The 25,141-nt window shown below is 40.8% G+C and overlaps 1 protein-coding gene across 1 annotated transcript in view; it reads right to left on the bottom strand.

The window, feature by feature from the left end:
• The window catches only part of BMPER (BMP binding endothelial regulator), a 261,662-nt gene that overhangs the window by 188,350 nt on the left and 48,171 nt on the right, over positions 1–25,141 (bottom strand). The window contains exons 4-6 of the mRNA XM_055420892.2: positions 9,200–9,282; positions 5,841–5,931; positions 1,450–1,532 (exon numbers count right to left, since the gene is read on the bottom strand). Of these exons, the coding sequence (XP_055276867.1) occupies positions 1,450–1,532; positions 5,841–5,931; positions 9,200–9,282 (257 nt within the window). The remainder of the gene's footprint in view (positions 1–1,449; positions 1,533–5,840; positions 5,932–9,199; positions 9,283–25,141) is intronic.

A 25,141-nucleotide genomic window follows, 5' to 3' on the forward strand; every position in this document is an offset into this window, starting at 1 on the left:
AACACGGAAGTTGAGTCTGAATACACAAAATCATGTTCATCTTCCTTAATTAGCTACTTTTGTGTTTTTATATATTCTCATAAGGTATTTTCTATACCTTATATTACATATTTATATTTACACATACATGGTATATAATGTACATATACCTTATATTACATATTTATTTTTACATCTATATCTACATCTTTATCTATCTATAGGTATAGATATAAATATTATCTATCTATAGATATAAATACTATCTGTCTATAGGTGTAGGTATAAATATCCCGTGTCTCCTTCCTTCTCTCTCCTTCCTGTCCTTCTTCCCCTTGCAAAAACTATAGCCCTTGGTCATGCTTACTTTAATCTGGACTCTCTAAGTTGCACGTGCATGTGTGCTAAAGGAAGGAGGAAATATTTTGGAAAAGACATGTAGAGAAATGACAAACACTGCGATTTATGATGACCCACATGTGATTCTGCTTTGGTTAAGTTAGGATGCTGAAGTTCCCCATGTATTGTTTTTTTTTTTTTTAATATTCTGAGATGAATATTGTGTGTTCTTTACTGCAAAAGATTAAAAGCTTAAAAAATATATAGTTGTTGTACTAACTCCCTACTGTAAATAACTTGGAGTAGCTGGTTAAGACTAGAGTCCCCATCATCATCAATACCACCACCATCACCAATGATTTTCCTTCAAATTTAAAATACATTAATAAAAAATATCCCTTTAAAACTAGAACATATGCTAAGTTCCTTTTTCATTCCTAAGAACTATGAAGATACCCTTAGTCTGTGAATTACAAATCAACAGTGCTTAGAAAGGCAAGTCTACGGTTTTATCTCACTAATCCCTTCTCTGCCCTGAATCCACAGTTTAGGGGTCATTTCCTCCTGTCCATTCTCCTCAGTATAATTGACCAATCCTCAAATCAGCTTCTCTCCAACGCAAGCTACATTTATCTCCATCTGCTTGCCATTTGACCGTACTAAAGAACTCAACAGCTGCCTAAGCAAGAAGTTTCTCTGGCCAAAGAATGAAGAATCCATGCCTGCCCAAAGAAGGCAAGTGAAGGGAAATCAACCCCTCTCCCTCACTCTTTAGACCAGTGGTTCTCAATCAGGAGTGATCATGTTCTCCAGGACACATGCGGCAATGTCTGCAGACACTGTTGCTGGTCACAGTTGGGAGGGTGAGTGCTCATAAATCCAATGGGTAGAGACCAAGGATCCTGCTAAACATCCTACAAGGCACAGGACAGCTGCTACCTGTGAACTACCTAGCCCAGAATATTAACACTGCCAAGGCTGAGATACCCACCTTAGAGTGCTGAGCTTTATCCTTGGTTCCACATCAGGAGGGAGAGGAGAGACTATAAAGAGACTTAGGGCTGGAGTTGCTGAGTTGAAGGCACAATTAACCAAAAGGAATATCCTGGGAACATCCAAGGCAGTACTTACAACACAGGAACACTTGGTACACTTGTCTCCTTCTGGCTGAAATTCCTCCCCTTCCCGGTACTGCACCCCCTCAAACACACAGCCTGGAAAGTAAAGCAGAGTTTTGAATCAGGGCCACAGTCTTGATTCAGCTTGACATTATATCCTTCTAGCCACTGAGCAACCATTCCCCACCTCCACCCCCAACTTGTATAGCATAGTCTTCAATCAGAGGACAAGACTGCTTCAAAGTTAAAAAAAAAACCAAAAAACAAAAAAACCTGTAGAGTACAAAAGATCGACATGGACCCAGAAACCTGAAGATGCTAGAAAGCAGACAAAATGTTGGAAGCAACGTTGGCCTGAGCAGCAGAGTACAGGGTTCTAAGCCATGCAGAGTCTGAGGAGCTCACCAGCACCACCCCAATCACAGTCAGGGAACCAAATTCCAGAGGAGCTGGAAGAAGCAAAGTGAAGGTCAAGTCAGAGAGGTCAAGGATGAGGTTAGGAGCAAATGACATGAAGAGCTGCCACCTGGAGAGTAGCCAGAAGTGGCCAGCTTCTGCCAGACCCTTCGCACTCCTGACCTCACTCTATCTTCAGTGAGCCCACAGAGCATGGACTCTGATCCCTGCCCCTGCAGGTGAGGAACACGCGGCCCAGAGAGAAAAAGGAACTCATCAGCTGGCAGTGCTGGGTGCTAACTCAGCTCCGACCCACTGGCCATACCACACAAAGGGCCAGACACCAAGACAAGAAAGGACAAAGGCGAGGCAGGAGGCACCACACAGGTTTTCAGTTCCACCTGTGTGCTGTTGAAGGGGCTAGGATGTCCCCAACAAGCCTGGCTAAAAACAGGCACAAGAGCCAGGAGGTGCCTCCCATCAGAAAGACGCTTAGGTCGCTGCTCTGTTCTTAAGTGATGTCACAGATGACCAGAAGAACAGGCTGGCCATTGACCCTGGGCCACATGGGCCATGCACAGGAGGACTGTCAGCTAACAGCAAAGCCTCCTTCCTCAGGACTGTCCTCATCAACTACTTTGCCAGAATAGTTGAGGTCACTTTCCACAGATAGACAGTGTGGAAAGCAGCACTTCCAATGGGGAAACTCAGCAAAGAGGGTTCTTGTGAAAAACCGACTCACGCCTCTGAGAACAGGTGTTCAAAGCCTGTCCACTAAAGTCATTAACACGCATGCTCAGTCATGTATGACTTTTTGCGGCCCCATGGACTGTATGTAGCCCACCAGGCTTCTCTGTTCATCAAATTTTTCAGGCAAGAATACTGGGGCGGGTTGCTATTTCCTCCTCAAGGGGATCTTCTTGACCCAAGGATGAACCCACATCTCCTGAATTGACAGGTGGATTCTTTACCACTGTGCCACCTGGGAAACCCAAAGTTGTCAACAGAACCCACCAAACCCTCAAAGCAACTGGTTCCTGACAAAAGGAACATGTGAACATATGAGCATTGCCCATACCACCTGATCAAGCCACCGGACCTACCCATTTTAAAGCTAGATATGAAGCCTTTTGTTCAACTGAAACACATGGAGACAAATGTTACTGAAGCTGAATAGCTGGGTGAACTGTGGCTTTAAGATCTTTCTGATGCCCACAACCAGAGCCAGGGGAGGAGCCAGAGCCACCCTCCTGCTGTTCCCTTTGATCCAGGAGACCTGATAAGCTTGGTGCCCTCCTCGTGGCCATATCTCAGCACTGTAAATAATGGCAGGTGCCCAGGCATCTCTTTTCAAAAGACATTTGCAACAAAGGGTCTTCAGTGCTTTCATATATGTTTGCACCACTGGTTCTGTCATACAGATTGCCAGAAAGGTTAACTGCACAATCCACATAATAACTTAAATAACGAATTTTTTAATGAAAACTCTTGCAAACTGTTCCCTTCACAGCCCATCCTCCTTGAGCAAAGAGTCAGACGAGAAAAGAAGGAGCAGACAACTAAGAATGTCCTGCAATCTGTTTCAGGAAGAAACTGACCACAAGCTGTACGTGTTTGTCATTATGTGGAATACACTCCATGATCAGTGACAGATGCCAGTCCTTCTGAATTACAAGGAGAATACCCCAAGGCCTCAATGGACTGTCCCTCTCTAGATTTGGCTGAGGCCTCCTTCCCAAGACACAGGATAATGTGTCTTCCCAAGACACAGGATAAGTCTAGATGCGGCCAGATCTGAGTCTTCTGATTTTCATGCCAAAGGTTGGTCTTTGAAATTAAGGAGAGAGAATAAAGTTGATTCTTGACCCCATAACCAAGGGCAGAGTACCTACCCAGATGTCAGGGGGCTAGTGTGCAGCAATGGAAAGCTAAGTTTTTACCTTCTTAGTTTATATTGGGGTATATCCAATTAATGATGTTGTAATAGTTTCAGATGCATAGAAAAGCAACTCAGCCATACATATACACAGATTCATTCCCCTCTAAATTCCCTCCCATCCGGGCTGACAGGCAAGCTAACTTTTAAAGATTTGCTTCCCAGGGCATCTAGACCCAAGTTGAATAATTATCATGGTGTGGTGTAAGGGGAGGCAGTACAGTATGGTGGCCAGAAAAGAAAAGAGGCCAGGGACCCCAACCCCACCTTTGGACTTATCCTCATTGAGTCAAATTTCTGCCGGTGTGAACTAAAAACAGTACTTCATCCCTTACTGAAATGGTGGTGAAGACTTAACATTAGGATATGTGCAATTACAGTACTCAGCCTTTCCTGCCTGGGAACTCAACTAAAAAACAAAATGAGAGAAGCAATAGCTCAAATATGATACCTTCAGCTGCTGATATAAATTCACTCTGTTGTTTCTATACACGTACTTTCAAAGGCAGTCTAAAAATATAACTATCTCCTAAGTGAAAAGGAATGTTATATATGCCGAGTTGATTCTGCACCAATAAAGCGACAGTCTACTCAACCCAACTGAATTCATATTTAAGAGCTTTGATATCTTTTAAATCTCTATGGCATATAAAATTTGCTCTGTTATCAATCTCAAGCTTGGCTGTGCACAAAAATTATCCAGGAGGCCCGAGTTTCACCCTCCAAGATTCTGATGGAATTGGTCTGGGATGCAGCCTGGGCATCAAGATTTATTTTTTAAAACTTCCCAGGTGATTTTCATGTGCAGCCTAGAGAATGACTGAGCTAACTTAATAAAGATCCTTTAGGCATTTTAGAATATGGTTACATGATGCAAAGCATTCAGTGCATTCAGAGGGGAATGGTACTCAAGCAAACTCTATTTGATAGATACAAAATAACTGAGTTATGGAAAGAATTATTTTACTTTCAACTGGTTTCTGGCCTTCACTTAAGCTTATCCAATAATACAAGCTTAACAGAAATTGCAGTGTGAAAAGGAAGCTTGGCTCAATAAAGACTGTCCAGGGAACTCAGGAAGGTTAGGAGCAGTGAAGAGAGACTGTCCTCACTGTCATTCAAAGATGAGGGAAGGCTGAACCCTGGAAGGGACTCAGGTCTGGGAGCATGGCAGACTGTGTAGAGGGAAACAGCAGGAGGGGAAGGGACCAGGGGCTCATCTTCACAGAGCATCCCACGGCGGTGCCTTTGCCATTTCCCGGGAAGGCTCACAGAACAGAAGGCCCTTTGGAGATTAACTTCAAAAGCAAAGAGAAGTAGTTGTGAGTATCGCCTCCAGTGAGGAAAAGCACTCAGAGTAAAACCCAAAATGTAGAACATCTGTTGAAAAGTATGGGCCAGGGGCTTAAGGGATCAGAAAAAAATCTCTCACCTCAAAATCCCCGGGCTTGTACCTAAGGGCAAGAAAAGAGGCAGGAGGCCTTTGTAATCCTGTTCAGAGAAGTAAGAGGAAACACTCCAGCCACTGGAAAGGAAAGATTGCTTTGCTGTCAGCTAGGCCCTGGGGCCCCCTAAAAAGACAGTGGTTCCCAGTCGCTGCACCACGCAGAAAGCTGAGACCAGCAAAGCCTTAAGCTAAATCCACTCAGGGACCCAGCTCTCAGTGTTCAGAAAACATCTGGTCGCCTCATCACCAAGGCAAGCCCCGGCCAAGGTATTGCAATATGAAGCAGTAAAAAGACATTTCTGGAAGCAAGGGAAAGCCACAACCTTTCCTTCCAAAATAAGCGTTACCTGTGGCCCTGTGGAGTGGAAAGCAGGCCTCCGGAGCCTGGAGCATCCTTGCCAAGACCTACAGCACATTGCAGTCATCCCCAGCCCGCCAGAGTCCAACCGGACATTTCTATGCAAAGGAGTTTGCTCTCCTCACCCATTAGGTACACAGACGTAAAGGGAGAAAAATTCCAGTCGGGAGTGGGAAAATCATGCACGCTTGAGAGAACCCCAAAGGACTTCAACAGTGCTGTACTGTACCAGGGAGCCACACTGCCTTCCCCTTCCTGAGAGGTTACCTGGACACGTGGGGCAGCATGTTCCCAGATGCTTGGAGGGGTTTTTACAATGAATGACACATCGCACCTCAGACTCTGTGACAACGCCTTCCTGAAAAACAGAATGCCACAATCGACGTCAGCCCCAGTATTCCCACTGAGATTTACTCACTTCTGGAAAGTAACCAAAGTAGTAGGAGAAGAATTCAAACACGAAAAGTGCAAGGGGGATAGGCGTCAGGTCCATAGGTCTGTGGCACAAACGAGGCACCAGCTCTGCAATCGTAGACATTTCTCTGGGCTTCCCAGAAAGCCTGGCTCTCATTCAGCAAATGAAGAGATCAGATAAAACTATTTTAAAGATCATACTATGTTATGTTAAAACAGAGACTTTTGGTCTTAATAATAAAATCAAGGGACTCATTTGCAACTGATCTTTTGACTCTAGTACTTTAATGTTGATTGAAACTTTTTTTTTATTCAATTTTCAGAGTTGGTCTTTGAGGGATTTTCTCTATATTCTCTACCCACTTTATAAAATGGTTTTGTGTGTTTATTAATTTTCTTTCAAGGGGAGTGGTAACAAAAAGTAAAACACTATGTAACAATCTCACAACTAGACAATTTTCTTCATTGAGCCTGCTACTATATCATCCTAATCCAACAAGGAAAGTTACATCCTAAATGTCGTTACATCCTAAATGTCTTCACATCTGTCAGACCTGAGGCTTCCATTACCAAGTAATTTATTATGGTCTATATCACATCTGGGAAGGAGAAAATGTCAAAATTCCAGCAATATACAACATCAAAAAAGGAACTGGACTTTAGTTATATAACTGAAGCAATGCAAAAAGTCTAGGATCAAATTCCCTTTAGTATCTGCAATGCAGATGCAAGATTCAGGTTACTCCCCAGCATGAATTTCCTGTCTCTGATCTTCAGATTTTCCTCTTCCAGTAAGACACTAAAAGTGGAAAATAAAGGTAAATTTTCCACCATCAAACTCCTTCAGTAAGAAGACATAAGAAATAAGCTAGAATTCAACTCAAGTGGAAATAAACCGGACCATTAGACTAGCTGTTGCTGATCTGGTACCAAGTTGTACTCAGTATACCAGGCTCTAACAGAAGTGTTTTAAATGACAGCGTTGCTCATTCTCACAACCACTCTATGAGACAGTACTATCCTCATTTTATGGGCATGAACGTGAAGTCTGGAGAGGTTAAGGAACAAGTTATGTGAATGGCAACAGCCGTATTTTACTCAGTACACCACACTCTCTCTTCTGTTACTGATTCTGTGTCCTGAGAAGAAAGATCTTGGAGAGAGAGGTTGCACTTGCGTCCCTCAGCCAAGGAGCATCTTACATGAAGACTTCCTTGATGGGTACCAGTAAACAGTCATTTCCTGCGGTCATAGATGAGGTCTCCTTCCCTAAAGAAGGAAGAAAGTAAGCAGGAGTGGGAAGGTACTAACTGACAGAAGGAGAAGCTTTTTGTAACTAATTTAACAGAGGTTTGCCTTTATGGTGATTGAGTAAAATGATATTTTCCCTGGTGGCTCAGCAGTAAAGAATCTGCCCACAATGGAGAAGAACCGGGTTCAATCCCTGGGTCGGGAAGATCCCCTGGAGGAGGGCATGGCAACCCACTCTAGCACTCTTGCCTAGAGAATCGCATGGACAGAGAAGCCTGGCAGGCTGCAGTCCTTAGGGTTTCACAGAGTCAGACACGACTGAAGCAACTAAGCAGCAGCAACAGGGCTTAGGCAAAGTATTATAAAAGGAGAAAAATTAAAGGGCAAAGTTCATCCTTGGTAGTGAACATCTGTGCTTCATCCTAAAGTTCAGCGCTTCCTGACTCCTGGGTCTGTTGGTCTTTGAGATCTCTTTCAATAATAATTTGATATTCCTATATCTATCTCTGGGCCCTGGTGAGTGACTAGCGACCAAAGCTGATAAGCAATAGGATTTTCAGTGTTCATAAATGATGATGGCTTGATATGTTATTCATTCAACAGAATTTTCCCTCCCAGATAATATTGGTTTTCATCTAATCCAAACATAGGCAGCAAAATTCACCACTGGTTCACACAACTTGAGGATCTTCAAGACCTCTGACTATTGGATATGAATGTTCTAGTCCAGTCCAAAAGGCAAGCAGCTGTTGCCTTCAGAGTGTCCTTGTCAAAAATTGGAAACTGCCTCAGTCAAGAAGCAGGGTGGTGATGGGGTACGGCAAATTTTAGAATGAGTGTGGACTTTGATGTTGTTAAAAGTCATTGTCATCATCATTTGGTTCCATGAAGCTGACTGAATGTATAACCCAGAGAAAAATTTCAACAAAGATTCACTGCATCGATTAATCTATTGTTCATATCTTTGCTACCTACTGCTTATTTTCATAAATAATTTAGATTACTACATAAATTGAATATTTAACTGAATAAGTAACAAGATCTTATGAGTGAACATGCCCTTTGTGGGCTTATAATAAGAACATGATTCCATAAGATTCAGATTTCAATAAGCTAAATGTCAATATACTTGAGATAAGATCAGAGAGAAATATGCATTATTATACTAACTGCTTTCTCCTTTAAATGCAACAGCATATCCTTGAACAGTGAAATGAACCTGGGGTAAAATTATTAAACAGCATCTTCTCTACAGAGAAAAAATTTTAAATTATGTCAAAATTAGATGAGCATTTTTTTTAACAGAGTATTTCTTTAAAGAAAATAAGTTAGAAAATTTTGATTCTTCATTTCCCCTTTAGTTTATCTTGCCTGTGTTTAAGACATGTAATGATTAGAGTCACATGGAAACAGTGTACTTTTCAGAGTTCAGCAAGTACCAGGTACAGCGGGCTCCTTAGGATCTGAACTGGTGTTTCTTAAATCAGTTGGGTTGAAATCATGGAGATCACAATGTACTAACTGCTTTGGTTAATACAGTTTACAGACTGGCTTCAGTTCAAAATGTTTCTAAATTAAAAAAAAAAAAAGGAAAACATATATCCTCTAACAATACCTCTTTCTGCTAACAAGAATTTGTGTTTTGCAAAGCTGACTCAACAGGAAGACATGAATTTTCCCCAAGGACATATGCATCTTTTCAGAGCTTTTCCAGGCACAATTTTACAATGGTGAACAATTCTGCTGTGTGCTTCTGGAAGTAACACCCATGCAATAACTATCCTGTACCTGTCTTGTTATGGTGAATGTCACAATAAATATAGACAAGGATACAGTTGGTTTTTCATTTGTTTCTCATTTTTTGCTTGTTCTTTGGAGTTTTGTTCTGTGTTCTGGAAAGGATTTCTGAAAAGGACTTTATGGATTTCTTGTCACTGGAAAGTAAAATACATGGACTTTACCTGGCACTGGCGCAGGACACAGGGTTCAGCAGGATTCTGCCATTTGAAGGAGCTGTTATAGGTACTTCCATCATAGGTACAACCTATATGAAATACAGAGGCAGGAAGAAAGGCCAAGAATGAATGTGAGTTTCATTTATCTTTGAAGCCAAAGAAGTTATGTCTTCTAAGCCAGAACTAGTGATCGTAGGAAACACCATGCTCCTTGGCCATTTTCCTCTAAACACAACTAAGCCTTCTAAGTATCCACTTGGCTTTTACTTACATTAATTCTTTGACTACCAAAAAGATTAACCTCACAGATTATATTTTCAAATGGAAAACCGTGGATTGATGAACTCTTTAAGCCAAAATACATAACCTCGTGACTTTATTTATACCTAGTAAGTATGAAGAGGACCAGGACTCAAAACATCACTGTGAAAGGGGATTTTACACGAGATTAAATGAATTTAAGATTGCTGAAGGTCAAGAGGGAAATGTAAAACACGGCAAGAAGCAAAAGCAAGAAAATTAAAATATAAAAAAAGATCACAAAACTCTATACCCATCTGACTCCTGACAAGCTACTGTCTTCAACAGATGAAATCTTCCAAGCCTTGCCTCCAGCTTTAAGAGCTATGATTTCATTTTTCACTTTGATTTTACTTTTAAGTGGTGAACTAGATTAAGGAAATCTGAAACTAGATGATGTATGGATTATCCCACGTCAATTCACTAGCCAAAACAGAAGTCATGCTCATTCACTGGCAAAAACAGAAGTCAAAGGCCAGAGAGTCTCAAAAAAGGAAACAAGTTTAAGCCTCTGTAGAAAGAGCCAAAGAAATAATGGTGCAAGGATCGCAACCTAGATCTTAATTTAGTTTGTCCAAATAACGCCTTCTACCTTGTGAGTTACGTTTCAGGGGAAGATGAACCCGGCTATGTCTCTAGTAAATGCACATTGGATTATCAGGAGTATACCAGGCAAATGGGATTCACCAAGTACAGCCCTACTGCTTAGCCCAAAGAGTACAGCAGTAGGAGCACACTGGTGGGATAATGCAGATATAAAAGGGTCTGCCTCTGTTCCAGTGACTGGCTTCTGTCAACCCATTCCAACTCAATTCACAATTTTTCTTATCCAAGATACAAAGAGAAGACTCACCTCCCTCCCTGAATTCTTTTGGATACTGCAGTGGTAATTTAAAAAAAAGAAAGAAACCTTCAATACAAACAGAATAATAAAGACTTAAGAAAACTTCAATAGACATTTTCATAAACTCAGAACCATGATTCGAATTCCCAGAGAATTATGAATGATTGAAAAGAGCTCAGTAACACTCTTCTCTCTAGTTCCTACAAATCAAATTACCAAAGTACACAGCTGATTGGAAACATATTAGGGAAATGCTTTCACTATATATTTTTTAATTTCCTTTGCATGAAGTGTTACAGCGATAAAATGTTCAACCACAGGGACGCCTAGCACACTGCAAATACTTAACGCCAAACTCAGAATGAATACAGTAAATTTTCAACAATGAAAACCAATATAAAACTATTTGGGCTAGCATAAATCTTACGGAACAAACACACTTAACAATAGACGTGCCATGTGCGTGTCTGATTCACTACCACAGACTCACTTGGATAATAAATAACTTGTTCCGAGAGGTGGAGGTGGGGAAATCAGGGGACCAAATCCAATTCAAGTTAAGTCCAAGTAAATATGAAACGCCTGCCAAGTCTGCCAGTAGAGTTTCCAAATATGTTATACATTTTCATCCTCTGGATTAAAAAAAAAAAACTAAAAGAAAAAGTGATTTTATGATTCTAATAGGGCAGGCAAAGAGATTGCCTTTTTCACTTCGCAGGAGGAAGTGCACTGTAAGCCCACATACACCAGGCAGGAACTGCAGGCCAAGAGACTGTTCCCGAACAATGCCAGGCCATATGTAAAGGACTTCCAGGAGTAGGGCAGAAGTCTCTAGATTATTCCACCCAGTATGGGATAAAAGGTATTGGCACAGTGGTCCACAGTGCAGGGAACTCAACCATGTTTTCTGCCTCAAATAATTCAAAATGAAGGCTGGCTCCTCCACCAGTTTAACATCTAAAGACTAAGATCAAACTGTGACCAATTTAACTGCCCTTGTTAACATGTGAGTCTACCATACCTGAGTCCATATGATAGATGTTCCCAAATGTTGGATGAGTCTGAATGATTGAATAGACTCAAAAATATCAGTATTAATCTCTTTCAAAAGTAAAAGCTATATCTTTTCATTCTTCACCTACCCTCAACAGCATTGGCTGGTTTTGGCAACTCCAGTAGACCAAGCATCCTAGGTCGATTTCAGATGTAAGGGATTCTTGGGAATCAGATAATTTTAAAAAGGCTATTTTCACTGTTCTTTGGGGTCATGTTCTAAGATAAACATGCCATCTTAATGCAAGACACCAACATGAGCTATGTGAAGACTCACATATACATACAATCAAAAAGAGCCTCAGACTTACTCCAGAATTACTTCTCATTCTCTGTAAGGCAAACTTCTTTATAATAAAATCTCTTTGGCCACCAACTTTATACTCTAGCAGGGCAGACTGGCAACATCTTGCCCCTTGAAACCCCAGAGGAGGAATATATTAAATATCTGTTATTGGCCAGAGTAGAAAGAAAGACCAAAAAAACTGTCCATTGTACATTAAGGCAGTGTTTCTCAAACCACTTCTAGTGAAAGGTTTGTGTTTTTGTTTTTCTAACTGAGTGTGGGCCGATACATTCATAAAATATAATAAAAATAGATTACCATAAAAATTAAGTTTAAAAGACTATGGCAAAATATAATTTTTATTACTATATGTAACGGGTATAGAATTGCTTAGTAGAATCGTGAGAAACATTTCTAGTGGCTCTCTGATTCTGTACTTTTCTCACTGTAGGTCAGCATTGTCGTTTCTGGATGAATGGAAACTTACAGAGAACATTTTGAGTTGCTCTGCGTTGAGGGATGTGTCATGGGATGGGGGAACAGCCCAAAGAAACAAAAGATTTCAATCTTAGACATTTAGAACTGGAAGCCAAATAGCAGAGAATAAACTTTCTCTCTTTCATTTACATATAAGAAAGTTTGCACAAACAAGATTAAAGTGGTTTACTCAAAATTAGAAGGCATGAGGTGTGAAACTAACACTGAAACCTGGTCCTGCATGAAATCCACCTTTTTACATCCAGGTCTAAACTCACAATATTATTGGGGCACCTTCTAATTCATAAGCTCTTTTCTATTGAGGACTGAATGGCCCAGGAAAAAAATCAACTCTGCCCTTTTAAATTAAATGATAGAATATCCAGGAACTTAATGAAAGAGTGGATAAGCTGGGCAACAGACAAATGGTTAGGCAACCAGTAAAGTCACTTTTCCTTTTCTTCAAATACTTTAAAATAAATGTTCAAAAAGGGGATTTATAAACATTCATTAGTTTTCTTCTGGAGATAAAAAGCCTTTCAGACTCCAAGAGCATCATGAAAACCACCTATACAGTAGCAGGAAGAAGTGGTTATTTTCTGATAAAGTCACTGTACTATTTTTAAACCTGCAGCTCTCAATCTAGCATGATTTTGCCTTCCCCTTCCAATATCCAGCCAGAGGACTTTTCATAATGTTAGGAGATATTTTTAGATGTCACAGGCTGGGGATAAAGGTGCTTAAATGGTTCTACTGCACAGGAGTTAGAGATGCTGCTAACACTCCACAATGCACAACAAAGAACCAACCAGCTCACAACGTTAACTGTGCCAACGTTCAGAAACCCTGATCTAAATCATCACACGAAGCCCAAAATGGTTCTTCTTCCCAAAACTAAACTAGTAGAAAAACAAGCTTAAACTAGCTATATGATACTTGTGCATTTATTTCAGCTTTTTATATTAAATATTTTCAGGGTGAGGAAGAATTTCAGAGCATTTTTTAAACACATACATACTATTGTAGAGAAGCTTGGCCCAGTCAACTAGGAAAACAACATGGCAATGGAAACAGTTCAGTTTCAATTCAGTTGCTCAGTCATGTCAGACTCTTTGCGACCCCATGGATTGCAGCACGCCAGGCTTCCCTGTCTATCACCAACTCCCAGAGCCTACTCAAACTCATGTCCATTGAGTCAGTGATGCTGTCCAGCCATCTCATCCTCTGTCGTCCCCTTCTTCTCCTGCCTTCAAGCTTTCCCAGCATCAGGGTCTTTTCAAATGAGTCAGTTCTTCGCATCAGGTGGCCAAAGTATTAGAGTTTCAGCTTCAACATCAGTCCTTCCAATGAATATTCAGGACTGATTTCCTTTAGGATGAACTGGTTGGATCTCCTTGCTGTCCAAGGGACTCTTAAGAGTCTTCTCCAACACCGCAGTTCAAGAGCATCAATTCTTCGGCGCTCAACTTTATAGTCCAACTCTCACATCCATACATGACTACGGGAAAAACCATAGCTTTAACTAGACAGACTTTTGTTGGCAAAGCAATGTCTCTGCTTTTTAATATGCTGTCTAGGTTGAAGCACACAAATAAATTGAATCCACAATTAAGTAATAAAACACATTTTTCTTATTAGTTGTGACCTTTTTTGGCAGCCACATTATCCCAAGGGAGGGAGAATGCCACAAGTTTTCATCATTCTGTTATTAAAATAGCTGTTAAAAATCATCAGAACCATAAACAAATAAAGCACTGGCTGCCTAATGAATCTTAGCTCTACCCAGTCTCATCCTTCTAATTTTAATCCTCCCTTTTTTCACATTAACATTAGCCTATGGATCTTATCGTTACCAATAATTTACCCCCAGCACCCAAGGGCCTTACTACATGGCCCCAACTTACCTTTCCAGTCTTCTCCCCTCATTCCTGGAACTAGGTCTCTGGGGTTACTTGATCATAATGAACTTGAATGCTTCTTTAAATAGGTTCAAGTTCTTCAACCAAGGCTATCTGGCTCCTGCCTTCATCATCCCACTGAAACGTCACTCTCTCCAGCTATAGCTGCCTACATGTACCCAATCCAAGGGGACACTCAGCCCTTATCTTAGAAGACTTCTCTGTAGCAAGTCGACCACATTTTCCTTTGTTCATCACTCCCCACCACCCCACTTTTCCAGATGTTCTCATACAACTGCCTTTCCATTCCCTCTACTCTTGCCTCAACTTAAGCTGCTGGGTGTTCCTCATCTGGACTATTACAACAGGCTCACTGACTGCTTATGGCTGGGATGGGATCCTTTTCCAGGCACCCTCCTACACAACTACTAGTGTATGCTCTTTCAAATCCAGGTCTTATTATCTCATTCCCACACTTGAAGTCTTATCAATGACTGATGGTTTCCAAACTGGCTGAAGTACACACTGGTACTTATCTCCAATCTCTCTCCTCTAGACCAACTGGATCAGAGTCTCTGGAAATAGGAAGCAGAAGAGGAATCTAATGTGTGGCCAGGATTGAAAATCACTGACCTTTACTATAAAATTCAAACTTAGCATATGCAACTCTCAGATCTGGCCTTCACTTACTTCTTTATTCTCTTATCTGCTGATCCCAAACTCCCCACACTTCTCCCAAAATTCACCAAATAGTGTTACCCTATGATTTCGCAAATGCTGGCCCCTTCTTAAAGCACCCAGATCTCATCCATTTCCCTCCATTTCCACTATCCTCACAAGGACACAAAAGTCACCCAGGCTCTCCCTCCTTGTGTGGCAAACTTCTCTTTCAAGACTTAACTCAAGGTCACAGCCTCTAAGAGGCCTTCCTAGAAACTTCCCCACTCAGGGTAAGTTCCAGCGCTCCTTCTCCAGGAAGACTTGGCCTTTCAAACATCTATTTCAAGGTGCTGACAGTACTGCGTTTAGCAGGTACTTAGTCAATGTCTCATTTCACCAATAATATATAGTAAACATCAATATACAAACTATTCCTGCAAACCACAAGGAAAAAGAAATGGAGAAAGGATAACATTCCTTGGATGTCCTGTTTTCTCCTTTGGCGGGTAGATTACTTCAAGTCACTATTCCACCTCCAGAAACAACAAAGTTTTCCTGGAGCAACTCAGATGCCAAAGTCTGTCTCCTCTAATACCAACCCCCATCCCCATTCCCCCATGGCCCAGGTCAGCTAGACCCGAACGCAGTGGAGAAAAGTCCTTGAGCAGCCCAGCACTTACACAGCCTTAGAAATGAGAAGCATATCAACGCATCCTCAGCCCCCTTCTCCCATACTGGAACACCTCACTTTCAGGAGCGTGCCTTTTCTTTCCAAAACCCAATTTGGTCCTCCAAGTTACTGGTTTATTTTTGTCTTTTTTTTTTTGGAGGTAGGGGGCAGCGTGCAAACTGCCATATTTATTTAAAAGAAACCAACTGTGGAGTCTTTGAAATCAGTTCATGCCCACATGGTACAGGGAAGCAGAGCAGATAGGTCTGCCATTCTTTGCTGTTTCCAGGTCACCTGATCTGGTAGCCCCACTCCCTGGTCTTGGTCAATAATCCCCAAATTACTTCAGCCCAATACAATTTTTTTAATGAACCATTTTTCGGACACTGCTCTCCAGGAACATATGGAACTATAATCAAAAGGGATAAACATAAAACCTGACTAGCCATTCTAGGGCTTAAATCTTGTCCTTAGGAGTTCATTTAATAAAACAGGCTTTTATTACTCTTCAAGGCTGTACCTACAATGAATCTTGCAGGCAATTTTGCTTATTTTTAGCTAATGGGAATTTTATAGTCAAACCATTTCCTCAATCCCAAGAGAAAGACTAAGACCCATGAACTGAGTTCTTGAAAAGTGGTGCGTGCCCCCTGTCACAATAGTATTTTCCATAGCTTTTTTGTTTTGCTTTCCAATTATGAATTAAAAACATGATTGAAATAAAATAATTAACAATAGAGAAAGAAATGGTGGAAAGCTATGTAACTTAATTTTTGATGATTTCTGAAAAAAACCCTTATCCCTGGGTCGGGAAGATCCCCTGGAGAAGGAAACGGTAACCCACTCCAGTATTCTTGCCTGGAGAATCCCATGGACAGAGAAGTCTGGTAGGCTACAGTCCACGGGGTCGCAAAGAGTCGGACACGACTGAGCAACGGAACGGAACGGAACGGATACAGAAATATCAGGTGCATAGAGATGACTTGTAAACTCAACTCACTTCACCAGTGTAAAGGAAAGCAAAATCTCCATGAGATTTGCTTGGATTTCTAATCTATGTGCTTACTGAAGACTGTGAAGTGATGACACTGTGGTGTGCAGAACCTGTCTCATGACTTTATAGCACTGTAATACATACAGTATCTGGCATTGATGTTAAGGTAACAGAACAGAGTCTATGAGTCATAAACAAATTAGGCTTCTATTTGATAAAACACAATTTCAAACTTTTAATATAACTGATACAATAAAAGAAATATGCAATGCATTAAGGACAAAATGCCTGCAACAACTATTTAATATGAGCCACATCACCCATCATTCCTGCATTTGACCTGGTCTTAGCATTGCTGTTATTGTTAGAATTGACTGGTTGGATCTCCTTGCAGTCAAAGGGACTCTCAAGATCTTCTCCAGCACCACAGTTCGAAAGCAACAATTCTTCGGCGCTCAGCTTTCTTTATGGTCCAACTCTCACATCCATACATAACCACTAGAAAAACCATAGCTTTGACCAGACAGACCTTTGTTGGCAAAGAGATGTCTCTATTTTTTAATATGCTATCTATTATAGCTTTCCTTCCAGGGAACAAACTTCTAAATATGGGAGTGCTTCTACCTCTAGGCTGAATCAGTATTGCAGCTGCCATGCTACCCACCACACCCCACTGTCAAATAGCCAGTACCCATTGTTTCTCACAAGGCAAAAAACTAAGAACTATTTTGAGCTCATACTGAGCAAAAATGAAAAAAGAAGAAAAACCGGCAGAGGTTGTCCTGTGAAGTCATAAGTGTGGTTTTCTAATGCAGGAAAATGTCACTAGAAGTCATTTCCAAAGATGAATTCCAAAAATATTTTCAGAAATATTACATAAATAACCCTCCAACAAGACAGAAGGCGAGAGACAAATTAAGTTATTGCATAATTATTATAGGTGAGGCACCATACTTGGAATTTTCATATGCAATTTACTTTTATTTTTATACAAAGCACTCTAGAGCAGATAATATTTTACCCCTAGTTTTTAAAATGAGGATCCAATATTCAGAAAAGTTAAATTACTCTGTCCAGGTCACATAGCCACTCTTTATTTTAGTCCAAAGTCCACGTTCCATTCATTCACTGGGTCTTGCCAGATGCACAGAAGAAACTCAGAAAGTAGTAGCTCCCAGAGTAGAAATAACATCCCTGGAGAGGATGACATGCTGCCTTTCACTTGCTCACTTACATGATCCTTTAACATCATGTTCCAGTGATGTCTGAAAACCAGTATTATTGAGTAAAATACAGGTTTTGTGGTGGAAGAAGCAAGACCCCATTCTGTGGATTTATGTTTACTCTGTTCTAAATGCCTTTACCTCGGGCTATGAACCATGCTGTGTCTCAGGCCTTTTGACATGATGAACCCACAAATAACAAGGGATCAAAAGACCAAACCCCCTTCATGGATCACAGTCTTGTTGTGGCAAAGGGTCTGTGTAACTCAATGAAGCTATGAGCCATGCCGTGCACAGCCACCCAAGACAGATGGGTCATAGCGAAGAGTTCTGACAAAACAAGGTCCTCTGAAGGAGGAAATGGCAAAACACTCCAGTATTCTTGCCACGAGAACCTCATGAACAGTATGAAAAGACAAAAAGCTATGGCACCAGAAGATGAGCCCCCAAGTCGGAAGGTGTCTGATATGCTACTGGGAAAGAGCAGAGGGCAATTACTAATAGCTCCAGAAAGAAAAGTGGCTGGGCCAAAGTGGAAATGATGCTCAGTTGTGGTTATGTCTGGCAGTGAAAGTAAAGTCCAATGATGAGATAGTTAGATAGCATCACCAACTCAATAGATATGAATTTGTGTAAACCCTAGGAGATAGTGAAGGACAGGAAAGCCTGGCATGCTGACGTCCATGGGGGTGCAAAGAATCAGACATAACTTAGCGACTGAACAACAACAACAAAAAAATCAAACATCTCAGGTCCGAGTCATGCATTTCCCAAAACAGGAACGTAGTTCATGATTTGGAGTACACAGGAGCAGGGTAAGAAAATAAAATTTATTTGAATACAACAAAACAACCAACAGTCTCAGAACATAAGTTATGGCAGCCACAGGGAGAAGTCATGAATGGAATCCTCAGTTTCCTGAACATAATTTCAAAGACATCAGTAAAAATCTCTTTGATGAACATAAAGAGTGAGTTACAATCAACACACATTTGAAACGCCATTTGTAGGACCAATGTATAGACTGCATCATTTTTATACTTTGAGTTACATATTACACAGATGCAACCTTCATGGTTGATTAGACAGGATGTTTAGGACTCACTGCAAAAATACTGTTAGGAATATCTTACCATCTCCCTTTTTCTCGTTTATATTTTGAAATAATTATAGATACACAGGAAGGTACAAAAAATCTACAGGAAGGTTACACCCACCCTTCACCCAGTCTCTCCCAGTTAACATCTTGGGTCACTATAGTACAGCATCAGGATCAAGAAACACATTGGTTGACACTGATGTGGTCCACTGAGCTTTTTCAGATTTCACCGATTTTACATGCACTCATTTGTGTGTGTGTGTGTGTGTGTGTGTGTAGTTCTATTCAGTTGAATCACACGTGTAAATTTGTGTAACCAATCAACATACAGAACTGCACTATCATTACAAGGCCTTGTCAAGCTATTCATTTATAACTACACTCACTCCACTTACAGCCTCCATCCCTAAGCCCTGACAACCATGAATCAGCTCTCCACCTCTGTAATTTTGTTATTCCAGAATGTCATATTTTAAAAAAGAATGTTGCATAAATCACTCTGTAGCCTTTTTATATGGGTTCTTTTCTCTAAGAATAATTCCTTTGAGATCCATCCATGTAGCTTCATGGATCAATGTTTTCTTCCTTTTTATTGCTGAGTAGTATTCCATGGTATGGATGTACCAGTTTGTTTAACCACTCCCCCACTGATGGTAGCTGCCAGTTTTTTTGCCTATTACAATTAAAGCTGCTGTGAACATTTGAGTACAGGATTTTGAGTGAAATCAGGTTTTCACCTTAAGGTATACATAGCTAAGAGTGCAATTGCTGGGTTATATGGTAAGTGTATATTTACTTCTATAAGAAACTGCCATACGGATTTCCAGAGTGGCTGAAACATTTAGCATATTCACCAACAATATATATGAGATTTCCCATACCTTTTCCAATATTTGGGGTTATCATGCTATACACTGTTTCTGCTGCTTAGTCACTTCAGTCATGTCTGGCTCTGTGTGACCCTATGGACTGTAGCCTGCCAGGCTCCTCTGCACATGGAATTGTCCAGGCAAGAGTACTGGAGTGGGTTGCCATGCCCTACTCCAGGGGATCTTCCCAGCCCAGGGATCAGAGCTGGGTCTCCAGAATTGTAGGCAGATTCTTTACCACTGAGCCACCAGGGAAGCCCATGCTATACATTATATGAATATATATTTGCCATTTTGCTAAGTGAGAAATGATATCTCACAGTGACGACATTATATCTCACCCTCCCCCACCTAAACTTGGCATACACAAACTCATAATTTAACCAGGGGAACAATCATTCCAGTGACTTCCAAAGTTGTTGACCATCATGTGAGGGATGATTCAGAATATAGATACTCAGTGGAAACAACCCAAATGTCCACTGATGGATGAATGGATAAAAAAAAATATTGTGTATATATACAATGGACTATAAGTCAGCCTTTAAAAGAATGAAATTATGACACATGGTACAACATAAATGAACCTTGAAGACATTGTGCTAAGTGAGATAAACCAGACACAAAAGGACAATATTATATGATTCCACTTACACAGAGGTACCTAGAATCAGCAAATTCACTGAGACAAAAACTAGAATAGGGTTACCAGGGGCTGCAGGAAAAGGAGAATGGGGAGTTACTGCTTAATAAGTATACAGCTTCAGTTTGGGATGATGGGAAAAGTTCTAGAAAAAGATTGCAATGAAGATTGCATAACAATGCATTTAATGTTACTGAACTACACACTTTAAAATGGTAAATGTTATGCTTTGTGTATTTTACCACAATAAAAATTAATAAAAAACACAGATGCCTGGGCCGTGCCCACTGAAAATTGTTTCCCTTGGTCTGCAGTGGGACTGGAGTATCTGAGTATTTCACGAGCAGCCCTGGCAATTCTAAGGCACATTCAGGTTCAGCACCCCTGCATTTTACAGAAGATGAAACCAAGGCTTTGGAAAGAAATCACTGAATTAAAGTCGAGTAACTAGAAGTGGCACAGGAGGGAATTGATTCCAGATCTAATTCCAAGTCCAGTCCCCTTTCACTTCATTCTTCAAATGACTGAGAATCTTTCAGTTCAGTTCAGTTCAGTCGCTCAGTTGTGTCCGACTCTTTGCGACCCCATGAATCACAGCACGCCAGGCCTCCCTGTCCATCACCAACTCCCAGAGTTCACTCAAACTCATGTCCATCGAGTCGGTGATGCCATTCAGCCATCTCATTCTCTGTCATCCCCGTCTCCTCCCACCCCCAATCCCTCCTAGCATCAGACTCTTTTCCAGTGAGTCAACTCTTCGCATGAGGTGGCCAAAGTACAGGAGTTTCAGCTTTAGCATCAGTCCTTCCAATGAACACCCAGGGTTGATCTCCTTTAGAATGGACTGGTTGGATCTCCTTGCAGTCCAAGGGACTCTCAAGAGTCTTCTCCAGCACCACAGTTCAAAAACATCTTTACAACTATCCAATCCACAGGTCACACGGCACACAAGCTCTCTGTCTAGATGCCTGAAAATATGACCCTGGCTTCTGCATTTAGCACTTCAATGTGGTCTTGCCTCTAGAGTTTTGAAGTTGTTACCTTGCATTCACAACCTCATCAAAGTAGCCACATAGCAGTCACCCAAATCCCAAATATCAAAAATTCCAACTGTATTTTTAAATCTGATCCCTCTGCTAGATCTATGTATGGCATAGAGAATGCCCAGACATTCTCAGGGAATCAGGGGCCTGCCTCATGTGCTAAACATCAGCTAGCTGATGCCCAAGCATGTTTGCAGATAAACAGATACTCAGCCCTTTAACCACCAAGCTACTGGAAACATAATTAGATGATTCTGGTGTAAATAAGCTCATCACAGTGGAGGAGACACTCAAGCTTACGAACATACCAAGGTACTTTGTTCACCTTTATTATCACATCAGCCCTAGTAAAATGTGAGCCTCTCTGGCAGATAAATTTCTAAGGCAAACACACATTCGTTCTCAAGGGGAGATACCTGTCAAAAAGAGAACCTAAAACATTTGATCCTAAAAACCAGTTGTGCCAACTCTAAAGAGACTGAAAGAGACTATTCTCTGATCAAAGCCCAATAAGACTGCTTCTAATTGTCACATGATGGTCATTTAAAAATAATAAATAGACATATAGAGATTCATGTATCTTCACAGAGTGATGTATCACACATACAGACATATTTTCAATTTTGCAGCTGCCATACTCAGGTGGCAAATAAAAGAGACCCTAAACGGACATTGGTAGCTTCTATTTCAAATCACTCCTTTCCTGCAGTTTTTAATGATGCATTCCAACTTTCCACTTGGAATACCTACCTTTATTTTTACCTCCATGAAACAATTCTATTAGAAGCCTCAGAGGAGATAAGAATGTTTTGATTCTAAGACATTTCAAGATGATAGGCATCATCATGATTTCATTCCTGTAAGTGAAATATCAGACCAGAGCAGGGAAAAATCATTTTAAAAGGCAGAGCATCTTACTCTCCATGAGCAAGTTAGAAGCAGTCACAGAATAGTTTTCAGAGCCGCTGTAGAAAACTCAAAGCCAATTTTAAAGTGTGTTTTATATGATGTCACAAAAGGAAGTACGTAATCCTATCAAAATGACAGCAACTAGGAAATCTGAAGTCATAATTGGTGAAAGATCTACTAAAACTATATTAAGGTTATCACTAAGTCTGTAAGTATGAAATATACTACAGCTACCACCACATGAAAATACACTTAGGTTATGGTGATTTTAAGGACTTTTTAAAATCTCTATGGAATTCAGCAAAGAAACAGTAAGGCATCAGGAGTTTGGGAAGGTTTAGAGACATGCTGCCATTTTTCATTTCTATTATCCATTTTTACTCTCTCCCTGAAATTCTCACTCAACTCTTTTAAAGTCCTGCTGAATTCCAAAATGAACTTAAGATGTATATGGCTCAACAGTAATATACTAAATACACAGTTGATTTCATGAGTCATGCAATAAACGAGGAAGACTGGAATTTGGTTCCAATTTTCCTTTCTCCTCCTTGCCTTTTTCCAACATATATTCAACTACCATGTGCCACACACAGTGATCACAACTGAGAATACTATGGCCCCTCACCGAACCTCTATACAGAAAAGCAAAACACTAAGTCACAGCTGTGCCTAGTGTAAATTCCACAGCAAGTAGCCATTGAGGCCAGGAAGCGATGTCTAAAGTGAGAGTTGAAGAAAGGGTAAAAGTCAACTAGATGACATAGGGTGGAAAAGCAGCCACGCAGAGGGAACAGTGTGTACAAAGCCCCATGACAAGAAGAATGCACACAACAGTGACAGAAACAATGTCCAGCCACAGAAGTCCAGAACAAGAGAAGGCTAGAAAGATAAGTAGGAGCCAGACCTTACAGGGATGAAAGGGAATAGACAAGGGTGAGCACTTTCCAGCACTTGCCGTGTGCAGGACCCATAAGGTATATTCTAGCTCTAAGCACCATTCATGATAGATGTTACTACCTGCCATGCATACCAGAGCTGCTCTGAGTATGGTCAGTAGAGTCTAAGGTGACTCTCAAGACTTCCACTCCCTTATACATCCACCTTTTATAATCCCGAGAGTGGACAAGACTTGTGGATGTGATGGATATCATTCCCATAATTAGGTTATGCAAAGACAAAGCAATTTTATAGGTGTAATTAAGATCCCTCATCAATTTCACTTTGAGTCATTAAAGAGGGAATTTTTCCTGAGTGTGCCTGACCTATTAAGTGAGCCCTTAAAGAGTCTATAGGTCGGAGAGACACTCTTCCGTTAACCTTGAAGAAGTAACCATTCTGCAACCACATGGAACTGAATTCTAACAACATGAGCTTAGAAGATGACCTTGAGCTTCAAATAAAACTGTGGTCCTAGCTGACCTTGACTGCAGCTCTGTGAGATCCACCTAAGCTATGTCCAGAATACTAACACATGGAAACCATGTGAATATAAAGGACTGCTATTTCAGGCCACTAAGTCTAGTCAAGGCTATGGTTTTTCCAGTGGTCATGTATGGATGTGAGAGTTGGACTGTGAAGATAGCCAATCGCTGAAGAATTGATGCTTTTGAACTGTGGTGTTGGAGAAGACTCTTGAGAGTCCCTTGGACTGCAAGGAGAGCCAACCAGTCCATTCTAAAGGAGATCAGTCCTGGGTATTCACTGGAAGGACTGATGCTGAAGCTGAAGCTCCAATACTTTGGCCCCCTCATGCAAAGAGTTGACTCACTGGAAAAGACTCTGATGCTGGGAGGGTTTGGGGCAGGAGGAGAAGGGGACGACAGAGAATGAGATGGCTGGATGGCATCACCAACTCGATGGAGGTGAGTGTGAGTGAACTCCAGGAGTTGGTGATGGACAGGGAGGCCTGGCGTGCGGTGATTCATGGGGTCGCAAAGATTCAGACATGACTGAGTGACTTAACTGAACTGAACTGAAGTTTGTCATAACTTACTATGCATCAGTAGAAAATACACCAACTGGACATTGGTAGCTGAAGGAAGATCTGTTAGGCTGGTAGCCATTGAAGAGGATTCCCGTGTTTTTTTATATGGGTGCCATGTCCACATACGATTGCAACACTTTGCATATGACATGACAAGTAACCAGGACCACACTTCTCCTCCGTAACAATGAGAAACATTTTCAACTTGCCCACTTCAGAAAAGTAAATACTGATGCACCCCAAGTCAGCAGCAAGACTTGGAAATCCAGTCTTCTAACTGAAAGGCAATCACAAGCTTTTCACTTAAACTGCCTTCCAAAGCCCATGGAGTCTAAAACACAGAGGCTATAAATGAAAGGACAGAAACAAATTTGATAGAGAAAGCAGATCTCTGTTTTAAGTCTTACTAGTTTTAACAAGAACAAGTTTTTGTAAACTATGATTTTAATGTTAACAAGATCCTTTCATACAAAGAGGATCTTTTTTATAAATTTAAATGCAAAAATAGCCCAGTTTATATTATGGGAAACCAATCTATGAAATATAACATTTTATACATATATTTTCAGTTAGAGAAAAGGAGGGAGGAAAACAAACCCCTCAAGTTTTCTTTTTTTTTGTCCTTAAAAATGCATTAACAATCTCCACTCAAATTTTGGGGGCTAAGTAGGTGAAATTAGTTATACTGTTAAAGGTTTAAATAGTTATAGGTTATAATATACATGCAATCATCTCATAACTTAACAATTTCAAGAAACATATTAAGAATTCTCCTAAGCTCAGAAAAGTCATGGTAAAAATGACAGCAGCACTGGAATTGAGTAGCTCAGTGATGGGAATGTTTTTCAGAGCAATGTAATTTCTTAAGATGTTTAAAGTTATATGTCAGAGGCTCAGCATTAAAGAAGCTAAGAGATAAGCTAGCAGAGACTGCTTTCTGTATGCAGAGACTGACCCTGGAAGGATTCCCACAAATCCGGGAAACGGTTATCTCTA

Source organism: Moschus berezovskii, chromosome 3 (assembly GCF_049115385.1).
Source record: "Moschus berezovskii isolate FMDL1 chromosome 3, NW_MosBer_1.0, whole genome shotgun sequence".
NCBI lineage: Eukaryota > Metazoa > Chordata > Mammalia > Artiodactyla > Moschidae > Moschus > Moschus berezovskii.